General features: G+C 46.4%; 1 protein-coding gene across 1 annotated transcript in view; it reads left to right on the top strand.

Moving 5' to 3' along the window:
* Positions 1-21224, top strand: part of actn4 (actinin, alpha 4) — a 54382-nt gene continuing 33158 nt past the window's right edge. The window contains exon 1 of the mRNA XM_079166532.1: positions 1-391. Within this exon, the coding sequence (XP_079022658.1) occupies positions 266-391 (126 nt within the window). The 5' untranslated portion in view covers positions 1-265. The remainder of the gene's footprint in view (positions 392-21224) is intronic.

A 21224-nucleotide genomic window follows, 5' to 3' on the forward strand; every position in this document is an offset into this window, starting at 1 on the left:
GCTTTTTCTTCTCACAGCAGCAGCGGAGATTTTCTGACTGCACACGCCGGATATTCATCATATTCAAAAAAAAAGACACTCACTCACGACCGAAAGCGGCGAGCGATAGACGGACACCTCCCTGTGTCGTGTATCCCTCCACGTTCCTCCTTGTTTTTGCCGTAGTTGCGTTTTTTTTTCTCTTCATTTTTATGTTTTACATCTAAAAAAATTTCATACGTGTTGTCAGTCTCTCTGTGTCGCACTCAGGTTTGATTGTGCTGACATGGTAGATTACCACGCTGCTAATAACCAATCCTCGACCGGAGACGCGCAGATCTACATGGAGCAAGAAAACGACTGGGACCGGGACCTGCTGCTGGACCCGGCATGGGAGAAACAGCAGAGGAAGGTAAGGGAACCTAAAGTCGGGCCCAGCTGGGCCGAGTCGAGCCGGGCTGAGAAGGAGGCGGCGGCGGGCGGAAAGAAAATGGCAGGGGAGGGATGGGACAGGGAGTGGAGGTCAGAGACCGAGCACGGGCCTCTAAACCCCGCAGCTCAGCTCACAATGCCCCACTTTTTTTTAAAATATCAACCATTTTTTTTCTCCTCCCAGCCCGGCTCTCCTCTTCGCTCGTCTCCTCCGTGTACAGCTGCTTTTATTTCTCCGAAGGTTAAATGCTAATATCTTGCATTTTAATCCCCCTTCCCGTGAATGAAAAGTAATAACTCTGTTTGCTGAGCAAAGTCTAAACATTAGCTTTCACTCCTTTTTTTAAAAAGGGAGATTTCCCCCCCCCCTCTCCGCGAGCGGAAACACGGCGCCACATTGTTGCAAAAAAAAAAAAAAAAAAAATCTAAATTGTGGTTGTGCTGACATTTGGGGCTTAACATAGCTTGATATACTGTGCTTTTTGGAAATGGTTAGTGCGTTATCGAGGCTTCCTGTCCCGCTTGGCTTGACTGGCTGCTCGGAGGCCGATAAGACCGAGCCTGCTGGAAGAAGAGCCGACCGATACAACGCCGTTCAGGGGCCGATATGCAGATCATTTAACCCTGAAGCTGCTGCGGTTCGTTGCGTCCCACGTTTAGTCGTTCGTGTTAACTGAGAGGAGTTAGTGATTTAACTCGGCAGGTTGGCTTCAGTATCACCCATTGGCCTGCTGGGGACATTCCTAGCATGGTTAGCAGCTTTTATCGGTTTTTTTTTTAGAGCAGAAATGAATCACCAACATTTGAAATGACTATATGACTATATGACACGTTGTCCATCCTGGATTTGTAAATCAGGATGCCCTGTGAACAGCAAAGGTGTTTTTAAACTAAGAGCAATGATGAGCACACCTGTTGTACATGCAGATATGCACACACTGCAATGATTGAGGGAACACACCCATATGCACACATATGTTAAAACGTGTGTAACATATAATATATATATATATATATATATATATATATATATATATATATATATATATATATAAATGTATATACTTCTTCTTAAAAGTCTAACCAGGGACATGATCTGCTTTGGCGACAAGTCCTTCACACATTGCATCTGTCACACTTTATTTAAATGTAACACTGCCTGTGTGTTGTCCCTGTTAACTATATAAATACAAAATAAAATGTTCTCTCCACAGCTCTGGGACATGCACGTTTCTGTAGCCACACTGGTTTCACTGCACAGAACTAAACGCCCACTTGCTGCAGATTCAATTTTTTTTTTTAGCTCCAGTAACTATTCTGCACAAAACTAGCATAAAACCCCACTCGGTACTCCGTGGAACATCGTTCCCCTGTTCTTTGGCCTAACACTACACCAATCCTTTCCAGTTGTACTCCTCTTCACCACCTAACCGATCCTCATGCACACAGCGTTGTGCTATTTCTACTTGTCTATAACCAGCAGCTCCTACTCCTACTCCACTCTCCCACCCCCACCTTCATCAGCTCTCCGTCCAACTTCTCCTCATCCTCTAACACTTCCTCTTCCTCGACATGGTTATTTTTTTAACAGATTCCGCTAATGTTCCTCCTCCTGATATTCACTAGACAAAGGTGACCTTGTTTTTTACGCAGTGTCCCCCCCCCTCTCCTGCTGTAATGAATGACAATGCCTCAAAATATAGACCCATTCAAGCTCGTGCAACATGAAAATGGACGTGGCGATGCGGGACACATCACCCTCTCCCATGAGGGAGTGGAGTGATTTGAGTGGGGTGTGTTGTTCATGCTAACCGCCCCCGTCTTACTCACTCGCCGGCCAGATGACTGGCATACTTTTACTAGTGGTGCAGCAGCATGCCGAGCATTGACTCGTGCATTTCTATCGGGCCACTCAGCGTTTTTAGGCCGTCGACGTCAGACATTCCTGCTGCTGTCGATTGGCATCAGAACCTCTCGGGCGGCGCCGGGCCTTTCGCCGTTCCCCTCGTGGCGGTCGGACGGCCCGCGAGGACTCTCTGCGTGTTTGTTCTAGACAACACACGGGTCAAAGTTTCCTCAACAAGAAAAGAATAAAAAACCTAACCTGCCGATCATTAACTGAGCGAGGCCGAGGTCCACCCCTGAACCTGCACTCATAGGTGTTTGGTTGCACAGGCCTGGCTGGGGACACGTCGTCCCTCCCCTCCTCCTCCCCCTTGTCGAGCCTGAGCTGCGGGGGGAACCAAGGGCAAATTCCTGCGGTGCATTCGCGCTCACTGTGCCAGTTATTGCGCAAAAGTGAGCACATGCCCTCCCACAGGAAATTTGAAGAGAGGAGTGGATGTAATGAGTGTGGGAATGAATTTGTCCTTGTAGTAGTGTGTGTGTGTGTGTGTGTGTGTGTGTGTGTGTGTGTGTGTGTGTGTGTGTGTGTGTGTGTGTGTGTGTGTGTGTGTGTGTGTGTGTGTGTGTGTGTGTGTGTGTGTGTGTGTGTGTGTGTGTGTGAGGGGGCTTAGTCCGTGAGGTCAAAACCAGGAGCGGGTTTGTCGGACGCAGTGTTTTTTCCTCATGCTGACTCTTTGCGTTTTCCCCATTGATTAATATAACACGGGGGAGGGTGTGTGTGTGCGTGTGTCTTGTCGTTCTTTATTCAGTGACCGTCATGTAGAGCGGGACGGTCGGGGAAGCCAGAGTGATGACACGAATATATGCAAAAAATAAAATGCTCCATACTCTCACCTCATCTCAAGTTATCTTTTCAGAAAAAAAGTTAGAAAAGATGCTTCAGAGACATTTGATTTGAATTTGCTCCGTTGAATAAACTTGTTTTGAGAGTTCTCTCGTGACGTCAGAGTCTCACAGTGTTTGTTTTTTTGCCATTCGAGCATGTCCCAACAGCCCAGAGACTGAGCCCAGCTGCCTCCGGTTTGTAGCAAGGCAAAGCTCCTCCTCACCCTCTGATACACAAAACAAGTCTTTCTCGCCACTCTTTGCATCCACAGCAGGCTGCGACACGTCAAAGGTATGCGGCGACGCCACCCGAGTTTTCACTGCCTCTCTGCGCATGTAAATGCTGCTCCTAGGCGACAGTTAGGCTGTGGCGAAAGTGCAGCGAGGTGGGCGGGTAAGCCAACAGGGGAAGCAGTTAAGCACACAAGCCAGAAGGGGCAGGGGGGGCATCGGCGATTGATTGTTCTCATTCGTCAAAGCCATGCGCTTTTGAAAATCGCATTTGCCTGCATTTGTCCCGGCAGTAGTGTTTGGTTGATTCACAAAACAAAGCAAAAGGTCAAACTTTAGATGATTTCAAGAACTAGATAAATGGAGCCATTCAAATCAGAGCCGATGTGCTGCCAAAACAAACTGATTCCTGGATTCACGCCGGAGCTCTTGTGTTTTTATTCCCTTCCCTCAGCTCGTGTCAGGAGTGCGTATCCACGACCGTGGAGCGTTTCCTCATGAATCAGCTTGTGGCCGAATCAGTTGCGGTGAAATACTGTGATGTTTATCTGTCCTTCATTTTCCTACGCTGACTGCCCGTGTGCACAGACGTGATTTGGAGCTGGGGGGGGGGGGGGGGGCACTTTCTGTTTTCTGTTCTTGTACGCGACCTGTCAGATGGTCCGTTACAGTTTCTACACAAAGAAAACATATTTTTCTCGTTCCACGTTTAGTTGTCCCATTGCGGATGTGTCCTCCGATGTCACAAAGCAAGCAGCAAGAGTTTGTGCGTAGACGGCCTCCTCACCAGTGCCCAGACTTGCAACAAAACACACACTGGTTTATTATTTTCCCGTCACTGCCAAGGTGGGCAGCCGGACACACAATGTTAGTTTGTTCTCCTGCCGCCCACTTTTCACATGCTTTGTGCGTGACTGGCTGGCCGGCAGGCGGAGCCAGGTTCAGACGGCCCGGGTTGGATCGGGACATTTCGTCGATCGTCGCTAATAAGGCTGCACGATAAGCTGTCCATTTTTTAGTTTTTTCCTGTTCCAAAATATTAAAAAAAAAGAATGAAGGGAGCTGAAAAATAGTTGACTTACTAGCCGACTCGCTAAACAACAATCGACAATGCTCTGTTTGTAGAGAGTTAAAGGAGCAGATGCTCCAATCGGTTCGTCTGTTTTGTGAGCGTGTGATTGGCTGACTCGGCATAGCCAGGACCGACCTGACCGGGGAGTCAAAGCTGTGGAGCTCACCGGGTGTGCAGTTTAATCCAGATTATATTCCAGATGATGTGTGTGTGTTCTAGATATGAAGCCCAAATGAGGTCTCTCTGATGATTGTTGTTGTTCAAATGTCTTTTTAGAGAATAAAACTGAAGCGGGAAATCTGGTGCAAAGAAAGAAATGTTTTGCATTTTTAATTGGAATTATAGTTTTGTGAAAACAATTGGTCATAGGCCGAAACATTTTCAACAACCGATGAATCGTCTGCGTCATTTGTGGAGCCAAAGTTTACCCGCTTTCAGCTTCTAAGATGTGAGACCTTTCTCTGGTTTTACAAATTGTACATGTTTGGGATTTATTTTGGGACTGTTTTTTGACATTTTTATTGAGTGAATAATCCAGCAATTGTCAAAGATACTCACCACTTGAACCGATGTATAAATGCTTGTTGATGAGTCCTGACCCCGCTGCATACAACCCCCCCCCCCCCCCCCCCCCCCCCCCCCCCCAACACACTGGGAGGAGTACGTGATCAGCAGTAGCCGCCTCTAGAGCAGCTAGGGACGTGAGATGATTTGAAGGTGCAGCCTTTGGTCCTTCCCCCTCGCTGCCAGCTGATCCAGGGTCAGCTGTGGGAAAGCCCTCAGCTGACGGCGATCCAGAATCAGCTTGTGGACCTAAACAAGGAACCAGTCAGTGAGAGGAATGTATCCCCTCAGTCCCCCCCCCCCCACGCCCCTCAGTCTTTCTCTCCGTTCTGTCATTGGCGGTGGCGAGAGAGCATGCAGGGGGGAAACATTCCTCTGGTGGCCCATTATAGGCCAGTGGGAGGGGGCTTACTTTTACTAAAGGGGGGCGGGGTGTCCTGTTTTGCCAGACACGGGGGGGGGGGGGGGGGGGGGTTGCAGGATTGCAGATGTGGTCTGCGTGATTGGAGGCGAGAGGGAGAATCCTCCATGGGCGAGAGTTTCCAGATGCGGCTGGAAGTCGTGGCGCTGATCGTCGCTCCAAATATTTATTTGCAGAAATGTTTTCAGACGCCACCAGACCAGAAGAGTCCAGCACACCAAGCACCTTAAAACACAACCCGATCAGTGAGGGGGCTGTAGTCCCCCCCCCCAGGGCTGGTATCGACATTGGTCGGCTGCATGGCTGTGTCTTCGCTTTGAAATAAATCTCTTTCCGGTCTGTTTCTCTCCAACTCTTTGTGTTTGTGCGAGGAAGGCGTCGCTTTTCGGGGTCAGAGAAGAGGATCTGAATGTTGCAGAATCCAGTTTACGGCTGACACAACCTCCTTAGCTGCCCCCCCCCCAATTGCGGCCGTGTTCACAAGCTCACTTCTTGGCCATTGTGCGTAGTTATGAGGATTAGTAAATGGCATTTCCCCCTGATGAATTGCAAATAGCACACAATGGGGAGTAAGAATTTCCATTTGGTCGGCTGCCAGCGCGCATGGCGGTAGTTTATTTTGAAACTCAGACTCCCTTTCTTCTTCTTCTGTATCCTCAACCGAGAGATTTAAAGGAAGATACAAACTTCTTTATTGTCTTTTTAAAAATCTGCCATTTGATTAATTTGTGCAAAAACAGTTATTGCAGTGTTTCTGCTGACCTCAGTGCTTTGCATCATCATTTCACACTGAAGACAGAAGCTGAAACCCGGAGTGCTTTAGTCAAAAGATAACATGTCACCAATTCATCATTTCATTCTTCTGTCGTGCTAAAGTGCACAACATTTGCAGGTTCCCAGTCACATAGCTGTGGGTTGAGTCTGCCGCTAAACAAACACAGGACCTCATGTCCTCAATTACTGCCAGTTTCAAACGAAGGTCCGTTGAACACACGGGGAAATAAAATGGTCTGAAACAATGGAATATTGAAAAGGCTGCAGTTCAGCTTTTAGCAACTTCCTCGTAAAGAAACGCCTCGATAGACTTTAAATTGAGGGATTACAGTAACCCCAACTCGCACCCCCACTTTATGTAGGTGTGTAATTGGGCAGCACTTACACCGCTTAAAAATAATGATCATCATGCTGCGTTCACTGCTGCAGTTTTCTAAAACAGGAGCCTAACGACGGGAACGAAGAATCCTTTTTCTGCAAACTTAGATTCTAGTAAAATGTTTGTCATTATACTCAAACTACCTCGTGACAATAAGGGCTGAAAGACATTATTAAAAAGTTGATGGCAGTCGTTAATCTCTGAAAACTTTAAAGTGGGAACTTCACTGATTTTACACATAAAGGTCAGTCAGTCAGGAGAGAGTACCACTCCACCTGAAGATTGTTGTTCTGTGGAGATTGGTGAAGTCTAACATAAAGATGATATTAGTTGCATTATGGGAAATGTAGGATCTAGTGATTTTGGAGCTTGTCCCAAACCAGGGACTAAAAGTCAGGATATCATTTCCTTTTATCTAGTACCAGGTTTAGCAAATGGCTTTTTTTTTCAGGGTGGAACAAACCGTCATGTGCGTGTGTGTGTGTGTGTGTGGACACACACTGCCACTCACCCAGAGATTACATCCCAGCTCAGATGACCAGCTTATGTCCAGACCTGACACATATCTGACATGAACAGAAACGGTGGGGAATGATGCGCATGACACCTCCAACATGGCCGCTGCTTTATTTGTCCGTTTGGTAGCGAAATAAGAGTCACAAATATTAGACACACTTTTCATGATGGCTGCCCTAAAGAAAACAATGTCCCCGTGAACGGAATAAAAGGAAGTGAATAGCTCTCTGGAACAGCGGTTCAAACGTGCATAATGACTGTCTGATAAGAAAGGTTTAACCAGGAAAGATGTAAGATCAAAATGATGCCGAGATTAAGATTTATTTTCTTTGGCTGTTTCAGGTCAGGAATCCATGAAGCAGACCACGTTCTTCAGATAATAGCGTTGTTCCTGTAGAATAAAGCTTGATGGGTATCTGCATACTCGGCCACACCTAGACAGGTTCTCCCTCAAGGGGAGGGTGTGTGTGTGTGTGTGTGTGTGTGTGTGTGTGTGTGTGTGTGTGTGTGTGTGTGTGTGTGTGTGTGTGTGTGTGTGTGTGTGTGTGTGTGTGTGTGTGTGTGTGTGTGTGTGTGTGTGTGTGTGTGTGTGTGTGTGTGTGTGTGTGTGTGTGTGTGTGTGTGTGTGTGCGCGCAACAAACAGGCCGTGCTAGTCTGGTAACAAAGAGATAGCTGAGATCCTCATGCTACATCTGGGATACGCTTATACACACACACACACACACACACACACACACACACACACACACACACACACACACACACACACACAGGGGGCAGACATCTGGAGGGGATGTAGGGCTGCATCAGGGTTTAGCACCGTAGCTGCTGCAGCTCCAGATAAACCATTAGACAGGCATTAAAAAAAGACACCTGATTATCTTCGGTTCTTCACCAGACACAAAAAGCTATTTCTGGTTTTTGTTTTTTTGGTTCCTCGTAGCAACCAGGTGGAAACCTCTGGTTCTGAAGAGTGATGCTAATGCAGAAGTGCCTAAAACCTGCATTCTCTCTCCTGGCCAGCAGGGGGCGACTCCTCTGGTTGTATAGAAGTCTATGAGGAAATGACTCTACTTCTCTCTTGATTTATTCCCTCAGTAAACATTGTAAACATGAGTTTATGGTCTCAATCTCTAGTTTCAAGTCTTCTTCAATACAGCATGATGTTCATTTAGTAAATGATGGTCCATTTAGAGTCAAACAGACCATAAAGCAGAGTATGCTTTAGGGCGGGGCTACACGGTGATTGACAGGTCGCTGACCAAGCTTCAAAACGTCTCTTGTAGCCGACGGCTACGTTGCACCTACGCTTTCTGATCGTAATAAAATAACGGCAAACACTTCGTTATCGCCCACATTGTCAGCAGCAGCGGATAACGGCTTCACTGCTTCCGCTCGGACCTTTCACAATAAAAGCCCTTGACAAATGGGCCACACCGCATCAAGAGGCAGACAAGATCAGCTGGGCGTCACATGCACGTCTTCGTCCAATCAGCTCACACAACAGTCTGTCTGCGTTTTAAACAGAGCAGTGAAATTTCTTTAAATCGCCATGAACGGGTTGTTCAGGAAGCTGTAGCTGCTTCACAATAAAAGCCTTGTAATGTTTGGCTGTTGGAGAGCTTTAATAGCAAAGCATTAGTGTTTGGTGTTTTTTTCATGTTTTTTTGATGGGGACTCATTTCTGTGTAATTCCACATCACATGTTGATTCTGTTATTTTTTGCGGACCGTTGAAGGTTCACTGAGCTGGACTCAGATCTGCTTCTGGGATCTGCAGGCATCGTTTGTCGTGGTGCCGCCCGTCACAGCGGCTTTTAAAAACAAAAGACACGAGTGGAGACGGGGCAAACGGACCATGATTCAAACAGTGTGTGCTTGTTTCCTCCGCGGCCGTCTCTGATTTCCTCCCGCTGTATTATTTAACAGCTTTCTAACTGGGGCAAAGAGGTGTAGAGGAGAAGCCTACTGGGACACACACATGCATACGGCAGACATGCTGGATAGTGTGTATACAGTTATTTCAACCCACACACACACACACTACAACTGCCTTCTATGAAATATGCAAAAACAGTGAGTCTATGGCAGAATCTGAAACATAAAGTACTTCCCTAAAGCTACACGATGCCAAAGTAACATCTGCTTTTTTAAACACACGCATTTGAAAGCCTGATAAACATTTTGTGCATCTTAAAAAAAGATTGATTTGTAAATGAGAGAAGACAAATCCAGAATGTTAAACTGGTGTGAAGTAAAAAGAGAATTGGGAGCATTTGTACACCTGAAGCAGAAACGTGTCAGTGGAGCTTCCATGTGTGCTGGTTTCAGGGCACATAACGGCAGCATTAAATATTTACTGACTGTGCCTGGCCTTCAGGTTCCTCCGCTCTCATTTTCAGCGAAGGACGCTCCGCTCGCCAGAGAATCCCACGCAGCGCTCTCCCTCTCCCACTCCTGACTCTCCACATTCATTCCTTCCCCTCGCACATTCTCCACCAGCTCTCTCTTGTCTTTGCCAGAGTCGTTAAGGCAACCGGTTCAGACAGAAGAGAACAGGAGTGTGTGTGTGTTGCTATTTTCAGGACTTGGTGTTGCAATTGTTTTCCTGTGTAATTCAGCTTTGGGGGCTTCTATCTATATTGTGCGGTATATTTCTGGTCGGGCATCTCCAGGACCACCCTGGGGTCTGTTCACTTCAATCAGTTTGTAGTTGTCTTTCATGGTTCAGAGGAAGTCCTTCAGAGACCACACGCCCAGAGCTCCTTCTCCGTTTAGAGTTTTACCACACCGAGAAGAACTCTGTTGGTCTTTGAGCTCATGCATAAACATTTCACTTTAAAGACCCATAGAATAGTTGAATATTTCAAAGCGTTAATTCCTAATGAATCCACCTTCTCTCGACCCCTCTCCTAAACACACACGGCGTTTAGTTTTCAGTTCAACATTCATTGAGATATATAACATATTATAATTTCCAGAATTCACATCTTGTTTTTAATCCAGCTAAATGTTCTGCTTCAATCCACATTTGTTGGCGTTTAGCCTGTATCTGTATGGGGCGGTCTAGCAGCAATCTAACAGCACCATAAATGACACTTATAGAATCACAATAACATCAAATATAATGACGTACTATTGCAGCTTCATTCCAATATTCTGAAGATGATGATTCGGCCAAGCCCTTTTTGGCACAGTGTCCTGCAGAGAACAAGAGAGAAATCGAGACACAGACAGACAGACAGATAGACCTTTATTTTGGGATATACAGTCTGCTAATGTAAGACTGCATTCAGACTCCAATAGCCGTCGGCAGAGAGCTCGAGACAGATGGATGATAAGCACTTACTGCAGGTTCACTGCCAGTTTATGCCACTGCTGGCCTCAGGGTTTCAAACAAATATGGAAAGCAGAAGGATTCTTTCCCGTCATTTTCCTGGTGACAGCATCGGAGAACTGCAAATCTGAGGAGTTGATAATGGTGGTTTTGGTGGTGAAGTAGTTTTGTGTGTGTGTGTGTGTGTGTGTGTGTGTGTGTGTGTGTGTGTGTGTGTGTGTGTGTGTGTGTGTGTGTGTGTGTGTGTGTGGAGAGACTGTACCGGTGGAAGAATGTGTCACGTGGACAAATAAATCATTTCTTCAGAAATGCAGAAATAATCCTTTTTTATTTTTGATAAATGGCTCAGCGTTAACGAAAAAAACCCCAACCTCAGAGAAGAAGGAAAGAGGATGAGTGTGAGTCGGGAGGCGGCGTTGGAGGGTGACTGCAGCACTGTGTGTGTTTATCCCCCTGGGAGTCGTAGTAGTGGGAGAAAGAGGAAGGAAGGCTCTGTGGTTTCTGCGGTTTTCTGTCTCAGATATAAAGTCGCCACGTGTGTGTGTGTGTGTGTGTGTGTGTGTGTGTGTGTGTGTGTGTGTGTGTCAGTGTGTGTGTGTGTGTCAGTGTGTCACCCCCGCCTCAACGGCCCAGATGGCTGGCCCGAGAAAGCAGGCAATGTCTGCAGACCGGCACCCACTGTATATCGAATAAACACGCAGAACAAGGCGTTAACTGTCACTTTTAAAACTGTTGTGAATAATACACTTCACACAGTTGTCTTTATGTTGCAGAAGGAAAATACCAGAAATGAAACGAAACAACAGCAAAAATAGGGTAGTTATCATCTGCTGAGGTGGAGAAGCTGCAACAATCTGCACTAAACTCCACACCGCGTTGACCAACTGTTTCATGTTGCTTCTGTACTTGAAACGCTCTTTTCTAGATCCTTGACGACTGTGACTTTTTAAATTCTGCCTCCAAAAGACTTTCGGAGTAGAAGCCTGAGTAGCAGGAAGTGGTCCAGGTCTCTGCTCTCAATGTGGGTCAGGGAAGTCCTCTCCGCCATGGGCCACGAGCCTACTATCCTGTCTGATCCAATCAAAGCCAGCCTGCAGGGGGATTACTCAGCTACCCCCCCCCCCCCCCTTCGGTCAACAAAGACTACTCTGTTGGCCCTCGTCTGACTCACAGCGCTGTGGGGAGTGCATGCGGAGCAAACACAGACCCTGGTACAGTTTTGTCTCGGCTCTCTGGTTTTGACACCACTGCCGTCTCTGCAGCGTGAGCGTTTCCTGCTCAACACCTCTGAACACCTTCACGGGGTCGACGGGTTATTTGTCGCTTTCTCGCACACGTCGATGACTGCAGCGGTGCTGCTCTCCAGCTGCGCTTTGGTGTGTGTGTGTGTGTGTGTGTGTGTGTGTGTGTGTGTGTGTGTGTGTGTGTGTGTGTGTGTGTGTGTGTGTGTGTGTGTGTGTGTGTGTGTGTGTGTGTGTGTGTGTGTGTGTGTGTGTGTGTGTGTGTGTGTGAAAAAAATCTACTTCAGAGGAGGATGGAGAGGTGACGGGGGCAGGAACACTGACGGATGAGAGGCCAGAGAATGAAAGTGTAGTCGGACACCAGGTGCTGAGATGCATTTTAAACCTTTCTAAAAATAAGATGCTGTAGCCCTGGGTTGCTTAGCAACAGCCCTGAAGCAGAGTTGGGGTGCTCATACGGCTGCTGCGCTATCCTTCACCACCAAACGGTTCATGAGGATTTTCCTCCAGTGAAACTTGGTAATTATCTATAACAGCAGCTGTAACATCTCATCTGCAGACAGAGCTGCATATCTGTGCAACACTGCTGATCTCAGAAGTCTCTCAGTTCTTGGAAGAGAAGCGTCGGTAAAGCGGAGGAAGCCAGCCGAGCGTCGAGCTCTGAGACGACTGAGGTGTGAATGTGCGAGAGGAAGTTCAGCGTTTCAAAGTCTGCCCCGACAGATCTGATACCAGTGTGATTTAAGAACAGGTTAAATGTCACAATGACCTCTCTAATATCTATTTTACGTTGCAGGGAAAACCTTCAAACAACTGGAGTCATTCAAGTTTCTTGCCAAGAACTACATTTTACGAGATGACATTTGAACGCATCGTCATAACGCAAAAATGAAGCTCTGCCTCATACTCTTTGTTACTGAACAGAATTTAAACGTAATGCAACCTCCAATCACTTTAGCCGTTTGCTCCAATTGTGCTAGTTAGTTTATATTCGCCCGATACTCGTTGGTGAATGGAGCTTGAATGCACCGTAACGCTACTCTAGCTGTTAGCGCCGTTGTTTAGCCAAACAGGACTGTGCTTCAAAGCTCTCTTTTATGCAAACAATGCAATAAATTAATATTTAGAGGTAAGATTAAATATTTCCACCCTTTTAGGACTGTTTCAGTTCACTGCATTAAAGCAACTGAGGGTTTTATGTTGGTGTGGGAGGAGTGTGTGGATTCACAATCACCAAGTAACCATTGTATTTAGTGTGGGAACAGAAATCCTGCTCCTATAAGCAGCGGTAGAAAGTAACTAAGTACATTTACCTAAATATTCAGTTTGGTGTTGGCCATTTGCATGCCGATTTGCTTTGGCATGCACTCGTGTGTGTGTGTGTGTGTGTGTGTGTGTGTGTGTGTGTGTGTGTGTGTGTGTGTGTGTGTGTGTGTGTGTGTGTGTGTGTGTGTGTGTGTGTGTGTGTGTGTGTGTGTGTGTGTGTGTGTGTGTGTGTGTGTGTGTGTGGGTCATCAACAAGCGCAAACTCCGGAACAAACAACGTGCCGGTCCTTGTATCGGGATCTGGGCCATTTCAGCACCTTTACTCCCACACAGGGTGTTCAAATCCAGCACATAGGAGCCAAGGCTGCCTGAGGACACGCACGCGCTTGTTGACACACACGTTTGACCGGAGTCTCCTGTACACTGGCAGGACGTTGGGAGGTTGTTTGTCATTGGGCAGCAGCTCTACTCTATAGTCTTTAGTCTTCACTTAACTGAACCTGCCCGTCACTCCCTGTCTCTCCTTCTGCTCATCCATCTCTCTCCTTGTTTCTGCTGCTTCATGCAGAACGTAGGTAGAAAAGGTGTGTGTGTCGTGTTTCACATTCCTGCACTTTACAGCACACACACACACACACACACACACACACACACACACACACACACACACACACACACACACACACACACACACACACACACACACACACACACACACACACACACACACACACACACACAGTGGACATAGATGCACTCGGGTTACTTTAAAGGCTCTGCAGTGTCGCCCTGAAAGTGTTTTTTTCATTTAATTCTAAACTCTCTGCATGTCCATTCTTGGTGTGTGTTTGTTGGGGGGGGGGGGGGCGGTGCACCTTGCTGCCCTCTTACGTCACCATTGTCGCCGTGACAGCCAGTCAAATGCGTTGCCTTATAAGGTAAAAGTGTGCGAGTAGGAGGAGGAGGGGCAGGAAGAGCCTGTTACCGTGACAATGCTGTCTGCTGCCGGGCAACTAGGCCGGCCTGAAACTCCCGTTTGGCCACATTTTCACTCTCACACACACACACACACAGACACACAGACACACAGACACACAGACACACAGACACACAGACAGACAGAGAGAGAGAGCCCTCCGTTCTCTCGCCTTCGTATCTGGAGCGCCACATGATTCACTCATTACATATTTGCTCCATGAGATATTTCTGTCCCTTTGTTGTCTGTCTGTCTCTCTCTGAGGTGTGTGTGCACTGGGTTTGGTTATCGTAGCAGGTTTTGTATGAGATCAGAAACAAATTCCAATTTTTCGAGGGAATGCCAAGTATGAAGATTTCTAGCTGTTGGAATGTTGCGCTTCTCATACCACACGCACACACACACACACACACTACGCTACTCTAAAACAAGCAGGCCTGCTTTGTTTGTTCACACTCAAACCGTGCAGTTTCTCCTTCTCCTTTTCCTGTCTTTCCTCCCCCTCACAGAGGTCGAGCTGCACTGACCTTGGTTTTTGTGTGTGTGTGTGTGTGTGTGTGTGTGTGTGTGTGTGTGTGTGTGTGTGTGTGTGTGTGTGTGTGTGTGTGTGTGTGTGTGTGTGTGTGTGTGTGTGTGTGTGTGTGTGTGTGTGTGTGTGTGTGTTAGAGGGAAGCGATGCTGCCAGCTAATCATGTGTTTTTTTATTAAAATGACCCAGCAGCACTGAGTAACTCTGTCTTGTAGTGCTCACTCATTCCATCTACAGCGGTGTTTCCTGTCTGACACGTTGACCCGCTACAGACAGAGAGGGGAGATCAGGTACAGCGCTGGTAAAATGTTGTTTCTACGTGTATCAGAAGTTTTACTGCCCCACCCCTCTAGATGAACACAATCAGAACTTCATTTCTCACACACTTGTGCACCAACAAAAGTGACTTCTCTTTTGCTGACCAATAACTTCCTCTAGCTGGTTTTTATCAGTCACGGTTCCAAAGGGACTCTGTGGTGTGATGAAACGGTAGAAAACAGAAGTTAAGCAGCCGCTGTGACTGTTGCCTAAGCCTGGCTTTAGTTAGTCACCAGACTCACTGTTTAGTTTCATTTCTTTTAAATTTACAAGGGCGAGGTAATAATGACATGCATCTAAATGACAATAAATAGGTGCACTGTGCAGCAGTAAAACACTGATAACATGCGGCGATCAAAGGAGAGAAGAGATGCAGTCAGAAGTGTATGAAGGTGAGATCTAACGAGCCAATCAGACTTTGTTGCTGGTCAGAAAAACTGGTCCCGCTCTTTGAATACTCATCACTGCTGATGTTTCATTGGTCGTAACGACACAAACCATCAGCGAGGCCTCTGGTCTCAGAAGCCACAGTCTCTTCTCCAGCTGTGTCCTGTGCTGCACATTGTGATCTATGCAAGCCGCATCGCACCACATCTTTTGTATTTACACCATCACCTCTATTAGGCCGGTTCTTTTGTAATATTTGAAAGTGTAAGAGTGTGATTTTTGAGGGAAGACGCCCAATGCTAATATTGAATTTCTGATAAAGTATGCCCACCATCATCAAACACGATAACATAATGGCTAAAGCATGTTAAAAATATATCCTATTATCTAACTAACTGACTGTGATACACTCACTGTAGCGTCTGGCCCTGCTTTACCCTACAATATGAAGACAACGAGATGTGACTGGTGTGTTTGTGTCGAGCTGGTCTTGTGTGTTAATGGTGCTGATGAGCAGTAAACGCTGTAGCGTCAGCCATCACATCACATCATCAGCGCTGTCATAATAGTGGACTTGGCATACTATGGTTCAGCCGGTTGTTACTCAACAAATGTGTGCACACGGACACACCCGACGTTAACGGTTACTCACTTCACACTGGCACAGTAAATCACGTCCACATGTCGGTGAATCATGTTTTCCAGAAATATCCGCTCTGTCAAGAAACCTTGTGTTCACTCCAAATGAATTCATTCGTGACCTGTTTTTCTGATGCTCTTATCCCGACTTGTTGATGCTTCATATCATGTTTGCCGGTTTTACCAGCTGTTGAATTCCACCGTAAAGCCACTACGAGGAACTTTTGTTTGGTGTTGATTTTGGCGGTCCCTGTGGACAGAAGCGGTAGTGTCTCTAAGCGCCACAGTCCCTTTAGAAAACCCCTCGTTTTGACTGCAGTAGGGGTCTGACGGTCTGCCTTGGTTCTGTCCCCCCCCCCCCCCCCCCCGTGCCTTCCTTCCCTCCAGCGGGCCGAAGCAATGCGACCTGGGTAGCCAGGTGTCTTCCTTGGCCGTTAGTAAGTACTAACGGCAGACTGTTTGCTGCCGTTCGGGTCCAGGGGAGTCTGAACTAAAGGACCTGCTTGAGTTTGCATGATGTCCCGCGAAATTCCGACACAGTTGCATCGATGACGATCATCAAGAATCACGATATAGACCCGACAGTCTTCTAGCTGATGGTCTCGTTCACTTATGTAGGACATTTAGAGGCATCCGTATGAAAATTGAGACTATTCCTTTAAACTTTAACTATTTAAAAATGCCTTCCATTTCATGTGTTGCCATTGCTATCGTATATTTTTCTTTTTTATGGCATCAGTCTGGTTCGTTGCCATTTTCTGCACTTACAGAAACATGTTTGTCTCACGCTGCGAAAATCCATAAATGCTGAAAAAGCCCCAAACAGCAAGAGCCGGCACCAAGAGCCAGTTTGGCATCGAGACAACGGAGCGCTTTGTAACCAGAAGCGGGTTCGGTGGAGTGATTCCGTTTCCTGCTGCCTGAACTGATCAACAACAGAACGGCAGAACTGTCGCGGCGCTCTGGAAAGATTCAGCCAGCGGTTTTAATAAAAGGCCGACACAAACAGCTGACGCTTCGCCTTGCCAGCTGCTCTCGGGCCTGCCAAAGCTCCTGATTGGGACTGTGTAAAAACACACACGCACACACAGACAGAAGTGGGTGTGTTTAGTAATAATAATAGTAATGACCTCAGCTCATTCAGTGATGGCAGAGCTCTGGTTTTGTAATGGGTGGTCGGGCTGAGGAAAGAAGGGGAACACCGCTCTGGCTACCGGTGGTTCTTGCTGCCCAGACCATTAGAACGTAATGACCCACTTCTACGTCACAGCAAGGCAAAAAGTCAACTCCGCCAAAGGAGGCGTCGGCTCTCTCAGTTGATTGCGATCATTTTTCCAGATTTGCGGCCAAGTTGAGACTCGACTAGTGCGGAGTCGAGGTTTTTGTCCCTTAAAGAAGGTGATGTGAAGTTGGATTCACTCAACTTGGACCTGAAGCACGTTATTTGTTTCCTTATCTGTTCTTCTGTTCCACCTTCTCTGTGTCCCCCGTACACAAGCGCCAGTTTCCAGGTGTACTCAAGACCATGAGCTGGCTCTCCACGCGTTAGTCCGTGCTGAATGGGATCCTGAACTGGGTGATGGTGTATGTCACTACACAGATTTGTTTTGAGCAGACGTCATGGAGAACAATGAGGGTCTGTCTTGGTCTAGCTCGGCTAAAAACACAGAATCCGTTAGCATGTTGCTCACTAGCCAGTTTTTATCCGGCACCGTCGACGTTCTCCTCACTTCACTTATTCGGCTATCTTTAGCAGTTTAGCTAACAAAAATGTGAACTGAGCACACGGCGGTGCGACACATGCAGAGTGAATGTCGGGAAAACACTGGAATGGATACTTGCTGTTATATTTTTTTGCCTGTCTAACTATAAGAAACGCACCTTGTTGACTGTGTTTGTGTAAATGTTTAAAAGTATATTCAGTCTTGCTTTACTGTCTAAGGCTTTGAGAAAGTATCAAATATAGTTCAGTAAATGCAGTTGAAGTGGTGTCATATTAATCGAGGTGTGTGTGTGTGTGTGTGTGAGAGTCAGTTTTCCCTCCAGAGTAGTGGAACTTTTCCAAACTCACACGGCAGTTGTGAAAACGACGTGCCGGTTGAGTCATTGAGTGGGCGGGTTTTAAGGCCCTCGATTGTAAAACGCCGTCGGTCATTGCACCACCTGTTCTCGTAATCTTTGACATGCGGTCGGTTACCTGAGGTGTGGCTTCTAGAAGGAAGGACTGTTCCACTAGAGGAGGAGTCCTGTGATTTATATCTCTCCTGGTATCAAGTGAATAATTTACCTTTTTTGCCTGTGAAAGTGCGCTGTGCGTTGTTTTTATTTATTTCCACTGTTAATTCAACTGAAACGTCATTTCACACTGAAGCGTGTTGTTTTGAACATTTACTCCTTTTCTTATTTTAATTAATCTGGGCAGGTCCTCAGCATTTGGATGCCTAAAACAATAAATTCCATTGAACTGCATCGTCGGCCGTTAGGATTTAGAAAATGATCCACAGGAGCAGGTGTTCATGGAGGCCAAAACGAGCTATTTGAACATATTGTTTTGACATTTTAAGTAGGCAATAGATTTATGCAGTTTCTTAACAATACCCTCGTCATCAATAATTCGCAGTATGGTGAATTTCAGTCCTAAAATCTTAAAAATGTTTTGCTGTTCATTTGTCTGATAAGCTAGTTGGGATATCAGAATTTCTTTTTTCTTCTTTTTACACCAATTACTTCGACTTGTGAGCCCATGCGACCTTTCTTCACAAGCCTGCATGATTCCATTAAACCAAACGCATGTGACGGTGGATCTTTCTGCTGTGGTTCTGGCCTGAGAAATACAAGCTGCAAGAGTGAGATCCTGAGAGTGTAACTGGCCAGAAACCAGTCACCTCTCACCTCCAGACTTTCTGCAGTTAGCAGCGCCTTCCGTCCCACTAACCTCACTCTGCTTTCTACATGAGTCACCTCCGTTATTTGAATCACCACAGCGCAGCAGGCCTTTATGAACTTCCTGTGCACGTTCCTCTCTGAGCCCATTGTCGGTGGACATGGAGGCTGTGTACCTCCAGAGTTTCCTCAGGGGTTAATGTTTCACGTCTTGTACAGTTGGGATTCCTTCGCTGCATTCCTGGGGAATTAACATGGACATCCTCCCGCCCCCGCCGCTTCCTGTGCTGCGACTCTAAAGACAGGAAGTGGATTAGTTTGGCTGCTGATTGGCTGGGGAGAGGTGATGGTGTGATATGAGAGAAACAGACGCACACACTGAGGGGAAAACCTTTTGCTAAGTAATGACCTCGTGTGAATGAGGTTGTTTTTTCCTCTCTCCTCGCTGCCTCTTTGAGCCGGTCTTATTCATCTTTCTCCTTTTAGCCGCAGCAGAACTTTGTCTCACCGTATTTGGCATTTGACATACAAAGACCGGCAGAAGGAAGGTTTAGGGGGAAACAAAAATCACTTTTGATATTGGAAGTACCAATTGAGTGCCCGCCCACATGTTACAGCTTATTGGAGAGTTGAGGATCCTCACTAGGTCCGTCACGATAGTTACGTTATCAACCTATCCTACGATATGTAGACATGACCTCTTCATTTTTACTTATCAACTTATTGTACGGTTATATAGACGTAACTTCATTTTTACGTTATCAACTTATAATACTGTTTCCCCAAAAAACGTCCTCGGATACATACAGAACAGAGACGTCATGCAGTTTCCTGCTTGGAAGAGATTTAACCGTTTCTGGCCTCCACCAGCGTGAACAAAGTATGAAAGAGAGAGAGAGAGAGAGAGAGAGAGCTGAAGACGAGGGCGGGAAAGAGGAAGGAGAGGAAGTAGCTGAGAGAGGGGAGAGAAGAAGTACTAGACGGGGAGTCAGAGGGAGGAAGAACATAGCTGGCATTCCTGACGTCTCCGTCATGTTGAGCAGGGGTTGACACTCGTTCATCAACCGTTCCCTTCTTCTCTTTCATTCTGTCCTTCTCTCCTCACCCCTCTCACCTTTCTCTTTTTTTCCTGCTTGCCCGACTCTGCTATGCAGAGCTGGTACAAGAAAAAGAATTTCACGAGAAAGGTTTGTAGTTTCTTTTTTTTCTTTTTCAAACTGAAGTGGGCGGAGCCAGACAACACAGACGTGTTTGATTTGTCTGTGACAGCGGCAGATAAATGATGCAGATTAAATGATCCAGATTCACATCTGGAAAACAATAGTCCATGACATTTGCATACAAATAGATCTGTTTTACTTCTCTGTGTACTCAACACAAGAACTGTAGCGTGTATGTAGTTTGTAAAACCTTTTCTGTTGTTCTCTTCCCTTCATTTCCTCCCAGAATGAGTCCCAGTGTCCTAATAAATCTCTTTAGCCCCTCAGCCTCCTCCTGCACACAACTGTCACCAAAGCATCACACATTATTTCTGCACATTTTGAAGTAGCACATTAGAAAAGCTGCACGGAAACTAAAAAACAAAATTTGATTCCTCAATTGCCCCGCGGCCTGTTAACGCTCGCTCGGGGTGGTTTTTGGCTTTTGTTGAAATAGTGTTGACGTCTCTTTTTGCCGAGTTGAAACAAATTCCTGAAGACCGTTCTGTGTTTTTCTCTCATAGATGGTGGGATGGTTTTGTTTCCGGTTCACAACCTACTCTTCTTCTTCTTCTGCTGTTTATTTGCAGGATTACAGACGCGTGGCGCAAACTTGTGACCAAACTACGCTTTAGCCGAGTTTAATCGCCTCAAACTAGCAGATTTCTAAACTGTGTTTAGAATTTAGCGAGTGTCCGGTTAAGAGAGAGAGAGAGAGAGAGAGAGAGAGAGGGGGGGGGGGGGGAGTTTGTGACGATGAGTATGAAGTCATCAGTGGCGTTATAGCCGTGAACGTAGCAGTGCTACAACTCAAGTTCCTGTGTCTTGCATGTCATTCAGCTGATAATAACGAAGGTGGTTAAAACTTCACATTTTCTCGTTGAGGGTTGAGGCTCTGGGTGGTATTTGCCCTCAGACTCCTCCGGCTTATTGCTTCACAGCAGGTTACACCGACTACCTTTTTAAGCAGGAGCGATTTCTTAATCGCGGCCCCCCTTTTAGAGCCGGAGTGATCACACATACTTTGGAGGATTAATATTTTTAATCTCTGGGCGATTTTCTTGTCTGTGGGTGAAGTACATGTGGCGGCTTAATGAACAGTAAGTATATTCAGTCCAATTTCTAATAAAGACTTGACAATAAAGACCTCAGCACATAAATCCATCTTTTCTAGAAGTCTTTCAGTGACACACCAACCTTTTTATACGTGCTACGTCGCGGATGATCGTGTCAACTGAAATCCTCACCTGGAAAAGCAGTAGATTAAGAAACGTGTGTCTTTTGTGGTGGATGGTGTCAACATACGGCGATGCAACTCTGACGCAACCGGCCCCAAAGTCCCCCAGCAGTT

The sequence above is a fragment of the Pholis gunnellus genome, assembly GCF_910591455.1.
Source record: "Pholis gunnellus genome assembly, chromosome: 9".
NCBI classification, from domain to species: Eukaryota; Metazoa; Chordata; class Actinopteri; order Perciformes; family Pholidae; genus Pholis; species Pholis gunnellus.